At 39.3% G+C, this 13,948-nt stretch overlaps 1 protein-coding gene across 2 annotated transcripts in view; it reads right to left on the bottom strand.

Annotated features, from left to right (window-relative positions):
• Positions 1 to 1,567: 1,567 nt before the first annotated feature.
• Positions 1,568 to 13,948, bottom strand: part of Dph5 (diphthine methyl ester synthase) — a 43,064-nt gene continuing 30,683 nt past the window's right edge. For both annotated transcript variants that reach the window (XM_089091393.1, XM_089091394.1), the window contains exons 4-5: positions 10,970 to 11,107; positions 1,568 to 1,809 (exon numbers count right to left, since the gene is read on the bottom strand). In XM_089091393.1, the coding sequence (XP_088947519.1) occupies positions 1,589 to 1,809; positions 10,970 to 11,107 (359 nt within the window). In that variant the 3' untranslated portion in view covers positions 1,568 to 1,588. The remainder of the gene's footprint in view (positions 1,810 to 10,969; positions 11,108 to 13,948) is intronic.

The raw sequence follows: 13,948 nt of genomic DNA on the forward strand, positions 1-13,948 counted from the left end.
TCATACATCCATTTGGCAACCTGAATGCAAACAGTGTGCTTTGATTTACTTCAACGCCCCCCTAAATGTTCACTGAAAGCCCCACCTTAATATCCTTATTCTCAGTAGAAGTATAAGTCGTAATAGTAGTAGCATGCGCATAGTGCCTTTTGGTTAGTTCAACATCCCTCTCAACATGCCCTTGGTCAATTGATCATCCCCCCTTAATCATACCATTATAGTTCCAACTTAATACCCTTAGTCATTTCTGAGCTTCTCCCTTTTGACCTGTATAACACTCCCCTCAGCATTCGCTGAAAACTCCACTTGAACACACTTGGTCTTTTTGAACACCAATGCCAAACATGCGCTCTTTCCTAATAAGAAACGCTATATGTAAACAATGGGCATATTGCATAACTTACAACCCTTGCTCTGAAGGCTGTAGGGGGGTTGACATCCCTAACATCCCCAGCAACACAGTTACTAGACCTTTCAACTATGCTGAACAGAATGCATATCTCAAAATTTTTATTGGATGTGTTTGGAGAATTATTGTGCTTGGGAGGGGGGGCTACTTGTCCTTCAATTATTCTGACTCTTAAAAAGGACATCTATTTTCCAATCAAAAGAGCTCATTTAATAGTTTCTATGATAGTGCTGTGCTGCCTATGATATTTCTTATATGTCCTTTTGAAAACCTAAATGCATATAGTTTTTTCTTTAATTGAACCCCCCCCCCCAAAAAAAAAAACGTTCCCTAAATATTTCTTCTTAATACCCTTAGCCCCATTAGTTCCAGTAACGGTAGTAGTAGTTTTATTAGTACACACATAGTTACTTTTGCTTGTTCAACATAGACTGAACGTTCCAAGTTAATAATGTAAGTCATTCCTGAGATATTGCTGTTACACACTTTTGACAATCTAAATGCTCATAGTTAGTTTTAGTTTAGTTCAACATCCACCGAAACATTCCTTGAAAGCTTCACCACAAAACTCAGCATAAAAACAGCTTCAGTAGTAGCAACAGCTATAACAGTAGTAATAGCATTAGTAGCAGTATGCACAAAGTACCTTTTGTTCTTTTCAACATCCCCCTCAATACCCGCTGAAATTATCAACTTAATACTATACAACGTTCCTGAAGCATTGCTGATAAGTCTTCTCGAGAACCGGTCTCGACTCCTCATTTGTTTTATTTGTAAAATAATCTAAAAAAATGCAAAAAGTAAATAAAGTACTAGATGTTTAAAATAAGGAGTTACCTTAGACAATCCACAGAGTTTAAGCAATTGTCTGTTTGTCTCTCTCTGCCTTAAATATCGATTAACTGTTCAATCTCGATTCCTAGAATTTAACAACTATAGTATTGCCAATATAAAATATCAATACACCGATTTTTTATAATAGCATTTAGAATAGGTAGAAATTCTCCATTAACCATTTATCAATAAAATTAAAACACAGAGTATAGGTAACCATTACAGGCTTACAACTTCTCATATTTTAAATATCAACTCAAACTTAGTGAAAATCCAACGCATTTCACACAGGTTGTAAAAAAAAATTAAGTAAAATAAAAAACATCTAATAAAATAAGTGTATTGCTAAATTTTATCAGCCAACTTATCAACATTAATTCCATTTGCAGAATAGTACTGAAGATATTCAACTTCAAGCGGATGGACCCCTCCAACTATAACTAATGAATGTAGAGGCACCCCTAGGTCGCAATCACCAATGTCTTCCAAGGTTGAAACCAAAATCTGTTGATCGTCAGTTCCAACACGAGACAGTCCAATACAAAGCGTTTTAGGAGTCAGGATTTCTGGAATAAGAGTTATAGAATATATTATAGAAAAGATTTTAGCATAGATACCAAATATCAAATAAATAAATCATGAATAGTGTGTCTACGACCGGTTTTGCAACTAGCTTTCACAAAAACTATTCTATTACTAGTATTGACAACTTATAGTGCCCCAGGCTTAACGACGCCAATGAAGTTCCGCGAGCCCTTCCTTCACACAAATCTGCCCAGAACTTTTCTTTTTACTTCTTCTTGCGGAATCCCTGTGACATTTACATCCTTTGTTTCGTCAATTCTCTTATGACCCCTGCCATCAATGCAACAAGGTTCTGTTTTTCGTTTTGTCCCAGATGGATTTTCAAAAGCATACTTCTGAAAGTAATCCCTAGTTGTTCAACGTCAAAAAAAAAGGTTCTGCCTTGAACAAATTTGAAATATTAAAGACTTGGTATATCAATTAATTGATGAATTTATTAGGAACCCACTTAATGACAAAGCGAAGATCTGAAAGAAAAATTCTTCACAAACCAATTTCCAAAAACAACCAACATAACATATTTGCAAGAAGAAACTAATTACCACTCAAACATCGAGGGGAATCATTAACGGTATGTCAAAGGACGCATTTTGAGTATTCTCAACTGGCTGTTTCTCTACATCAGAGAGAGACAAACCAGGGTCAGTTATATAATATTCCTTTAAAATGTATTATGTAGAAAAAATAGGAGGGTGTGAACGGGGACGACGTTTTTTGCACTGTCAGCTAATACCAAACTAAAAAAAGTATATACTGGCGAGTACAATTGCGGAGAAAAACTGAATCAAAACATACTTGTTGAATTTAAAAGTCAAAAAAAAAAAAAAAAACGGATAATTATTAGCTTACTCTTAGCAAAAATTCGTTTTAAGGAAGGAGGGAGAATGTATAAAGACCTTTTCTAGGAATTTTTAAATACATCCCTGGTTGAACAGTCGAAAAGACTGGTTCCTCAGATCATTGGGTTTTGATTATTCCTTAAGTAAGTTTTGATCAAGCCTATTTACCAAATATTTAAGAAAAAAATCTTAGTCTTTCCTTCACTCACCAGTGCTCTTCGGGACGAGCACAGTTTGATAAGTCACTCAGAGTTTGGTGACTATCATGAAAGAACAGAAAATAGTCAAAACTGAACTGGTGGCAAAACCTAAAAAAATACTTCAACAACTGAGAACAATGTCAACAACCTTAGATAGATTCATCCGAATATATTAATAATATCTTCCTTACAGTGTGAATTACATGCATAAATAAAGAAGAATGATGTAACAAAATAGTATTATATGAATTTCTTCAATATAAATTCCAATTGTTTCAAACAACAATTTAAGGCTCAGAATGGCAAGCAGCCTGCAACAACGAAATTTTTTCGTCACATCATTTTTGTGATAAGGTAAAATTAAAAAAAAAACAAAAAAAAACAGCACTACAACTGCAAAGACCTGTCTTCCAAGGTTAAATCATTGCCGAATCCAACTTAAAGTTATTACCCGGTTTTCAAGAAGATTACTAATGATGCATGGCAATGGATTTATGGGCTTTGTTGGGCTAACCACCCGGTAAAGCTTCTTTTACCTGGTTATGATTAACAACAAAAAGCCTCGGACCAAACAGCCATTTCGAAGACGACCTGTAGCACGTCCACCGACCATCCAAACAGACCAGTTTAAGGTAGCCCACTGCAATGTACGAGGTCTCAGATCTAAGTTTGACCAGTTCCTACATTTAGTGAACTTGGTCAAGCCATCTATCATGTGCATCACTGAGACCAATCTAAACCAAGAAATAAAGAGCAGTGAGGTTGCCATCCAGGGATACACACTCCTCAGGCAGGATCGAGAGCGTACTGACGGCACTAAATACGGAGGAGGAGGTGTCGCTGTTTATCTACAGAGCCATATACCTTATTCATGCCTGAACATACCAGATTCAGCAGGCGAAGAAGGTCTGTGGGTTAGGGTGACCCTCCCAAATAAATCCGTGATTGTCGGTACCGTGTATAACCCTCCAACGTACCAGATTACCAGCTACCTTGAAGCCTCCCTCGAATTTATTCGGGGCAAGTACGCTAAGTCTGCCATTATCCTTCATGGAGACTTCAACGTCCATCATAGCGTGTGGCTTCGCAGCAAGCATACTGATAGGGAAGGGTCGGACTTGTATGATCTATCTCTCTCTTACGGGCTGGAACAACTTGTCGATTTCGACACGTATCACGGCCCAAACGGATCATCTCGTCTTGACCTCTTCCTTACGTCTTGACCTCACCCTGACTCCTTTAAGGTAGACGCCCATGCTTTCACCAGTGACCACGTTGCCGTCGATGCACGTGGAAACCTACGTATTCCGCCTCCAGTAAAGCATGAGCGAACAATCTGTCTATACAAAACTGGTGATTAGGACGGTTCGAGAAACACTCTTTTTTCTCAGCAGTGGAGAGCCTTCCTCCTGGAAGGCCCAGAGAAAGCTGCAGATAAGTACCAGCAGGCCATAGTTGACTCTGTCGAAAAGCATATCCCTTCAAAGCGGATCCAGGTGTCCAGTAAGGACAAACCTTGGTTCAACGCCCAGTGTAAGAAGACAATCCGAGCAAAGCAAAAGGCACACAAGCGATGGCTACTTTCGAAGAGCGAAGAGGACAGAATTGCAGATGCAGTTCGAGCGATTCGGCAGTCCCGGGTTCAGTTTAAGGAGAAATTTGCCACCAAGCTTCAACTTGCTTCGGCAAAGAGTTGGTGGAAAATTGTCAAGGAGGCTTTACCGTCGTCCAAGGGGACCGCAAGTCCTTCTCTCCAGAGTAACGGGACAGTGGTACAAGATCCACAGGCAAAGGCTGAAGCTCTTGCTAAGGCTTTTGCCGAATTCTCGAATCTAGACGATGACGGTAGGAAAGTACCATATTTCTCCAACCGACCCAACACAGTCCTGAAACGCGTAAAATTTTCTGCCCCCAAGATCCTTCGCAGTTTCCAGCATTTGGATGTGACCAAAGCCATGGGTCCTGACAACATACCAAATGTTGTCTTCAAGTCCCACAGTGCCGAACTAGATTGATCATTGTCATTGCTTTTCCGGCTGTGCTTTTGCTCCGGAACCTTCCCACGAACATGGAACTCCGCCCGTGTTATGCCTACTCTAAAGCCAGAAGGCGATCCAACGAGCGTGGGCTACTACAGGCCTACTAGCCTTCTCTCCTGTGTTGGCAAAGTCTACGAGAGCGTCCCCAATAAAACACTTCATCAGTACCTGGAATCAAATGACTTCTAGGTGATCGTCAATATGGATTCCGCCGGAAACGCTCAACATAAGACTGCCTAGTGGCCCAGTATCAGGAGTGGATGGAACTTCTGGCAATGGAATACGACATCAGGCTACTATCCTTCAACATTGCGAAAGCTTTTGACAGAGTATGGCACCGTGGCCTGCTAAAGAAACTATATGTGTATGGCGTTCGTGGATGTCTGTTAAAAGTGATTGAGAGCTTTCTTTCCGATCGTTCACTGCGGGTTGTTCTTGACGGGTTTATTTCCCGAGAATACCCAGTGAAAGCGAGGGCACCCTTGGGCAGTGTCTTGGGACCTACGCTTTTCCTTATCTACATAAACGACATGGGAGACAACCTCACAAACCCTCTGCATCACTTTGCCGACGATACCACGACACACTCAGCCGTCCCTAAACACGAAGACCCAAAACAAGCCTCCCTTTCCCTACAGATGGATATTTTGAAAATTGAAAAGTGGTCTGATGCATGGATGATCAACTTCAATGCATCGAAAACAAAAGAGCTTCTAATTACCCGATCAAAGGTGCCACGTGAACACCCCAGTTTCATCTTCAAAAATGAAGCTATAAAGAGAGTCAACGATCTTCGTCTACTGGGGATTAATTTCTCAACCGATCTCTCTTGGAACAACCATCTTGATCGGATGAGAACCTCCTGCGAAAGAAAGCTAGGAGTTACTCTTTACTGCAAAATACCTTCTTCCATCAAGCTCGATCATCCCAATCTACAAGTCTTGCATCAGACCCATAGCTGAATATGGATGCCCGCTATATGCCGGTGCTCCAAAAACGATGTTGGCACCACTTCAGAAGATCCAGAATAGGGCAAATAGGGCCCGCTGCGCCTCTACACAAGAATCACTCCAGCCTCTAAATGAAAGGTTTGATGTAGCGTCGATGGCTGTTTTCTACAAGTACATGAATTCGCCTCCCTCAGACGAACTCTCTCGAATTGTGCCCCCCTTTGTCCAGCCGACAAGGCAGACATGAAGGCACACAGCTCGGTCCAATTATCAAAGGGAGGATACGCCGAAAACCGAGTACTTGAGGAACAGCTTCATCCGGCGTTGGACTTCTATCTGGAACGATCTTCCTGGGGATATTATCCCTGCAAATCCCTCTGCTGACACCTTCAAAAGAAGGTTCAATAGACACTTAAAACCTCGAGGCCATTGAACGAGGTAAATGAATAGCGGCATATCAGATACTTTGAAGTTCCTGGCGCCGTGAATATTGGAATAAAAAAAAAGGAGTCACATTCTAGGCCGAGGTAAGTCGTTCCAAGTAAAGACCAAATACCAATTAACTTTTAGGTTTAATAATAGAAAAAATTATCCCGTTTTTGTAATAATAGAAAAAAAGTTGACAATGCTCTGATACAGTAATCGTACTGGGATTCGACTACAACAGAGAAGTTTTGCAAAACCTTCTCCAAGTTAACCCAAACAAGAAAAATGAGACCCAGTCTGTTTTTTACATTCTTGATCGTTACCCTGTTGAGGATAGATTTCCACTTTGATAAAACCAGAAAACGTAAGCAACTCAAAGAGAGAAGAAAATACACAATTTTCACTATCAAAGAGAAGAAAAACCAGGTTTAGCTATTAATTAATCACTGAAATCACGTTCACTTGTTATCCATCGATTATCCAATAGTTTTCGATAATCATCCGTTGCTTTTTTTCCGTTTTATTATTATTCCGTTTGCTTATTTTTTTCTTTGTTTTTTAGTTCTGTTTTTCATCCGTTTGTCATCCTTTCGTTATTCATCTTTTTTTTCACTATTCATTCAATATTTCGTCATCATCCCCTTAAGTGAGTATAGGACTCTGGTCCTTATACCTGAAGTACAAAGCTGAACCAACGCACCATATTAGACGTAACCTAAGGACAGAAAGATCCTTCGTTTTGTAGCTGCTAAAATATCCCTGAAATAGTTGCTCCCAATTAAGTTCCATTCTACGAGCTAGAATGAAACCCCTATCGCGCAGTTGATATAACCACCTGATTGATTTTCTTGTTACAAATTGGATCCCAACAGTGAAAAATTTTGAATCAAAAGAATTTTTACAAGTGAACTCTCTATTCCTCTGTGGAATAAAATAGATAACACACAATGCAGCGCAACCTTCCTTTTTACTTTTCTTTATTTGATAGAAAATAAAAAAAGGTGACATTACTAATACTACCAATGACAATTCATTGCAGCGCCAGTCGACCTGAGGCCAACATAGTTAAAAACGCTCCTCTTAAATCCCAGTTTATTCAATCCAATCCCGAAAAAGTTCGAATTCCCGTTAAACCTTTCCTCGTGACCTTTACCTAAACCATTCGGGGACGACCTGCTTTTCGTTCGACCCTATATGGTTGGCCAAAAAGGACGATCTTTGGCAATCTGTCTTCGTTCATCTGCAGAATATTTATCTGCAGTGATAAAGCCCCACTGTTCGTGCAGCTTACAATACATTCAGTAACACGGGTATCCAAACCAATCCGAAGACAATCTCTTTGGAAGACATCTAACGAGTCCTCCTCCTTCTTTTGGAGTGCCCATGATAGAGAACCATATCAGAGACCGCTATCATCACTGTAACTTCCAATATTCTAATTTTGGTTCGCAAACTTATCTTACTATTCTTGCAACCTTTTTCAACTATGCAAAAACATCCTGTGCCTGGGGTGATACTACTTTTAACGTTCTCACAGCAGTCACCTTCTTTCCTAATACTACTATCTAGGTAAGTGTAGCTGTCCACTTGATCTTCACCTTTTCATCTTCAGTTATTCCTAGCCTCAGTGAATTAGTCTTCTTAACATTCATTTTCAAACCTGTTTTTGCACCCTGAACTGTCAAAACCTCTAAAAGTTCATTCATTTTGCTCACACTTTCATCTAGTATACTCATATGCTCTTGTCAATCAAAATGATCCATATGAATAGGGATAGAAGGCAACCCACCCTGCTTCACTCCTCATTCAATACGATACCAGCAACTTATGTCAGTTTCTACCTTAAACACAGCATTGATATTCCCGTACATAGCATTTACCACCTTACTGGTATACCATACAAGGATAGGACCTCACCAAAAGCTCTTATATCGATAGAATCAAAGACTTGGTAATAATCTACAAAACTGAGGACAAAAACATCCGATGACTCATTCACTTCTCAAGTATTAATCTAAGAGTGAAAACTTAGTGGACACATCCTCTCCCCTTCCTAAAAAAACACTGCTCTTCTCCTAAAACTTTCTCCACAGCTTCTCTAATTTTAAAGATATCAAATAATTTGCTTTCTACAGAAACCAAGCTAATACCTCTACAATTACTGGGTACAATTACCGCCTGAGGCTCTAGACGGGTGAAGAGGCCCGCCCGCCTAGAGTCTCAGACGGGCGACCTAGTTTTAGGATTGACAGATGACCATTAAGTCGCCTGGACTCGCAGGGAAGCAAGCGCCCTATGCTTAATTGGCCCGGCCGCCTAGTGTCTCATGTGGGTGACCCATGGGGGATTATTTTCCGGGGAGGATTTTTCGATAGGAGGTATTTTCAACGGGGATGGGTATTTTCCGAGAAGTTTTTTCCGCAGGAGTATTTTCAGGGGGGAAGGAGTAAACGCCGGATCCCACTATTGCCACAGTCACTTTTATGACACTTCTTATAGAGGAGTTTAAATAAAGTTTTCTAAAATCGCTAGGTCTTTCACGTTTTTGAAAAGTCATCTTCACAGTCTTCAGCAATTTATCTCTAACTTCATAACCACCATATTTGAAAAAGCCAATTTACCATGCTTCCTGTACCTGGTTCATTCTTATTTTTAATCCTTTTAGTGCTTTCTCTAATTCTCCCTTGCAAAATAAATCTTTCTTCACTTCCAAAGTGTCACAAACCTTTTTATGATTTTCTTTGTAACTTTATCACGGTTTAGCATATTCTCAAAATGTTCTGGCTATCTCTCTTTAACTTTTTCCTTGTCACTAATCATGACCCTGTTCCTGTCTTTAACAAGAATAAGCGTACATGGACTGTTCCCTCTCAATTTTGAAAATGCCAGTAAAATATATTACTATTATGCCGTCTGGCTGGATCTTCATAATATTCACCAGTTTTATCAATGGCCTCAACGTCATACCTCCTTAATTAATCTTCTAATGCTTTCTTCATTTTCCTTACATTCCTCATATTTTCATATGATCTATCACTCAAATATTTCTTGTACAACCCCTCCTCCTCTTACCTAAAATTGAAGCATTTTCACTAATATTCCTAGCTGCTTCTCAAACTTTTCCGACTAAGACGCAATCTGATGCTTCACAAACTATTTTCTTGAATTTATGCCATCGATCTTCTACAATGTCAAATTTTAGACTCTCTAGTTTGGTATTCGACTGTACCAGGAAACTTTCTCTTAATGTTCACCCTGGAGTCTACCAACGTCAAAACTCCCCGGAATGTAGTTACCCGTCCCATATTTCTGCTTCAGACTAACCAAAGACACTATTTGACGGTGATATTTACTTTTAACATCAATAATAGCATTCCTATATACTCTAGTATCTTGTATTGATCCTGTCAGTCTTCATTTTACAATAGCATAATCAATAAGGCTAGCCGTCTTACCATCATATGAGTACAATATTAATTTATGGGCTATTTTATTACCAAAAACTGTATTGGATATAACCTACGGAATTGCGGTAGGTCTATAACCATTACCATTTTCTTTTTCTACGCCAAATTTACCTAGGATAGGATATCATCTATCTCTACTTCTACCGACATGGGCATTAAAATACCTTAATAAAAAAACATCATATATCTACCTGGGATTCTGTCTATTTTACGTGTAAATGAAACTCGTCCGATTCACTACTATCTCCATCAGTCGTTTCAACAGTCAGACCAAGCAGACTTACAAGCTCCCCAATTCATCAGGAACCCTACTCCCTGTCCATGCACCCTATCCTTCCTGCCAGAGTAAATCCTATATCACCTAATTTCCTGTTTCCTATACCTGGGATGTGAATTTCTTAAACTCTTAAAAAGTCCTGTTAAAACATCTGGATTCAAAAAACAAAATGTCAATACGGTAGTGTTTTTTAACGTTGTAACATTCCAAGTTCCATAATGTCTAAATCATTGAAATTACTGTGGCCTCAAGAAAAGTAAAGGGTCCTAAACAAGCGCAGGATAAGGAATAATACACCTTCTTAAGTCTAGACCAAGCGCTTAAGCCTGCTTAGACCCGGACGGCAAAAGGTTCCTCAGATCTTCATTATGAATTGGGGCTTTGTTCAATTCTGAGCCCATCTTGATCAAAACATGAGTTCCCCCACTCTTCTATCAACTCTTCTATCAACAAGAGTCAAAATCCTGCACAAGTAATCTCAAGCCTTATTACCTCCGATTTATTATGTATTCATGGCTTCAAAAATTTTACTATTACGAGGAGGCAGCCCAATACTACTACGCAGAAGTTTGTAACCCAAAAACCCCATCAAAGTCTCCCTGCAAAGTCAACCAACAGCACTGTTTGCAGTCACCGTTCTGGTTAGGTAAACTCGCCCACCCTGACGCTACTATGAGGCCATGCAAGCATGATTTCCCTTTCGGAAATAGGGAGAGGAAGAAGCTTATGACGGAACAGAGATCCCAAACCCTTTCACAGTAACAGAATAGCTCCAACCTTTTATGCCCAGCCTATTCTCGTCAGGGCATTCATCAGGGTAAGGTGCAATGGCCAAGAGAAAACTGAAAGAGCGTGCGAATCAAGTCCTGATTTGGTTGGACCAAGTCAGGCAACAAAAAAATAATTAAATAAATTAAATGGGACATAAAAAAAAAAAACATACCCTTGTCAGCTTCATCGCTTACGTCCAGTGAAGACAAAACCTGCTTTGAAGCTTGAGATATGGTCATAAAACGGGGAGGCTCGTATATTTTTCTTCCTCTCACTAGATTCTCTTCACTTTGCTCCTTCACTTTAATATCTGAAAGATGAATTTACGTGAGCACATAACTCAAGCTGGAAAAGACCCCTCCATTTTAAGGCAAAGTCGTGTTCAACCGTTACCAATTTCAAAGTGAGCAAATTTAATAGTTTTCATTAGAGGAGGAACAAGTCGGTTATTTTATATATTGAAAATTTAGATTTGAATATGAAAAATTAAATTATTGAAGATAGGCTGACAGACGTGATGCACGAACAAAATGTAACCCAGATTTGTCGGCTTCTAAGGGGGTTCAAGGTTTAAATTTTGACAACAGTTTGCAATGTTTCAAATATACATTTTTGATCGCTGCATATAAGATGCTGGCTAAAGAAGTTCAAAAGAAACATCCCAATAAATGAGTACTTGACGGAAGAAAAAATTCCCAAAAGTTAACTTCGAGCGCATGGAGGGCAAGCACCCAGTTTCCCCAAGGGAAATAGTGTCGTTTGAACGGGCCAATAAATATCTACGGTAGGGTCCACAGTCCTTCAGTATGACACGGAATTTGTAAAAGGTGGGGAAGGAAATGATAAAAAGCGATTCAGTATTCATTATTGTATTCAGTTAGGGCGCCGGCAATAGATACTGCTAACAATTGAGTTTGGGTTTTTTACGAGCCACACAAAGATGTATCTTGCTTGGAACTACCACGGTTGGTCGGAATGTCCAAGTACCCACCGCACAGAGGTACAGCGTCTTTTTTGTGTCTTTCTTTTATTCAGTTTTCGAGTCAATTCATTTTTATGCGTAGAAGAAAATAATAGTAAGTTTCCTACAGTTTACTGTGCATATATTCGTCTTCTTGCCTAGGGTTTCAGGTTTTCATACAATCTTGATGAAACCTTGATGAACCCGGGGAAAATACACGGGGGTATTTTCCCCGGGGGGGGGGGGTAAACGCCTAGAACCATATATATATATATATATATAGGAAACTACTTTTAAAGCTTAAATTATGAATATGAATTGTATCGTTTGCAAAGAAGTAATAATGGGGGATTCAGGAAAGGTCTTTTTGGGATAGAAAGGTACAGTCTCGGCGAACTAAGCTAGTCGATCAAGGAAGCGTAGTGCAATTAATTCGTCGATGCAAACTTTTGGTAAGGTCCAATACGAGACGAGCAAAGAGCACAATGAGGTTAGAGAGTCGAGGATCGAACGCTAAAATCATGATACTAACAAGCTTCTTTGCTTTCTTACTGAGAATACCCGCAGAATACTCGAATACCCGAATTTCGCAGAATGCCCGAGATTACGAAACATTACTTCTCGAGTAACGACTGATGAAAAAGTCATCGGACAAGAAATAATGGATAACATGACAGGTGAAAACGTCAAGACGTAGGCTACATATTCAATAAAAAGTCTCTGGCCGTAACACTTGCTAAGAAACCTGCATCAGTTATTAACGGACAGTCAGTTGCCGTTGACCCAGCATTGATGTTTCAGCGGCTGGTGACAATTGCTGAAAATAGCGATGGTGATTTTGAGTCATACTTTAAGTATGAATTATGTCCACCGTCACGTTTTGAAGCAAATGGACTACCACGATTAGCCAATAAGTCTTTACCGATGCGATGTGGCGTCTACATGCAGAGCAGCAGCCAAAAGTCATTGATTGGAGTATTAATTCAGACTTCGTTGTGTTAAAACCATAATTTTTTCAATGACATTTTTTTTCATTTGTGGGAGGAATTTCTGTAAGTAATGGTTGTAACATTTGGATACAATATTGAATTCTGAATCAAAGGGATATTTTATCTCTTATTGATTTTGTTTTCTTAGTATATTCTGAATTAACCAATAAATTGGTAAAGTTTTTCAAAAGGTATGGCTTGGGGTATGGCAGTCCTGTGCTGGTCCTGCTTGGAAGTCATCCGGTTACTGATTCGGGAGGGAAAAGATATTCATGAATTAGATGTTTTTTTTTAAATAAAACAGTGACAATTGAAAAACATAGCCAGTATTTGCAAAGCTGACATCAAAATCAGACAAACTAGAACATTTTTTGGTACTGTTTTTATTGCTTTACAGAGTAGGCTACTATGTATGGTATATTATTGACAGGCATCTCATTAAAGTCAGTACAACTTCATTTTTTTATAAAACAGTTCGTGGTGACGAACTGTAAGTAAGGAGCGACCCGGCTCAATGGTAACCGAAACTCTAAAAAACGGAATTTTGATACCAATAGATACATAAAATGAATCCGATTTTAATTCAGATTTCAAATATATAAGTTTCATCAAGTTTAATTATACTCATCAAAAGTACCGCGCCTGAGAAAATTTGGCTGATTTTCGAAAAAAGGGGGAAAGACCCCCTAACAAGCTATAGAACCTTAATGAAAATCACATTATCATATTCAGCGTATCAGAGAACCCTACTGTAGAGGTTTCAAGCTCCTGTCTACAAAAATGTGGAATTTTCCCTTTTTTGCCAGAAGAAAGATCACGGGTGCGTGTTTATTTGTTTGTTTTTTTTTCCCAGAGGTAATCGTATTGACCCAGTGGTCCTAGAATATCGTAGGAGGGCTCATTGGAACGGAAATTAAAAGTTCTAGTGCCCTTTTTAAGTGACCAAAAAAAAATGGAGGGCAACTAGGCCCCCTCCCATGCTCATTTTTTTCCAAAGTCACCTGATCAAACTTTTCAGATAGTCATTTTGTTCAGCATAGGTGAAAATCTAATAAATATGTCTTTTAGGATGACTTAATCCCCCACAGGTCCCAGGGGAAGGGCTGCAAATTACGAACTTTGCCCATTGTTTACATATAGTATTGGTTATTGGGAACTATACCGACATTTTCACGAAGGATTTTTTTCTGGTGGGGGGGGC

This window comes from Artemia sp. Qi Xiang Cuo, chromosome 7, assembly GCF_049724085.1.
Source record: "Artemia sp. Qi Xiang Cuo chromosome 7, ASM4972408v1, whole genome shotgun sequence".
NCBI classification, from domain to species: Eukaryota; Metazoa; Arthropoda; class Branchiopoda; order Anostraca; family Artemiidae; genus Artemia; species Artemia sp. Qi Xiang Cuo.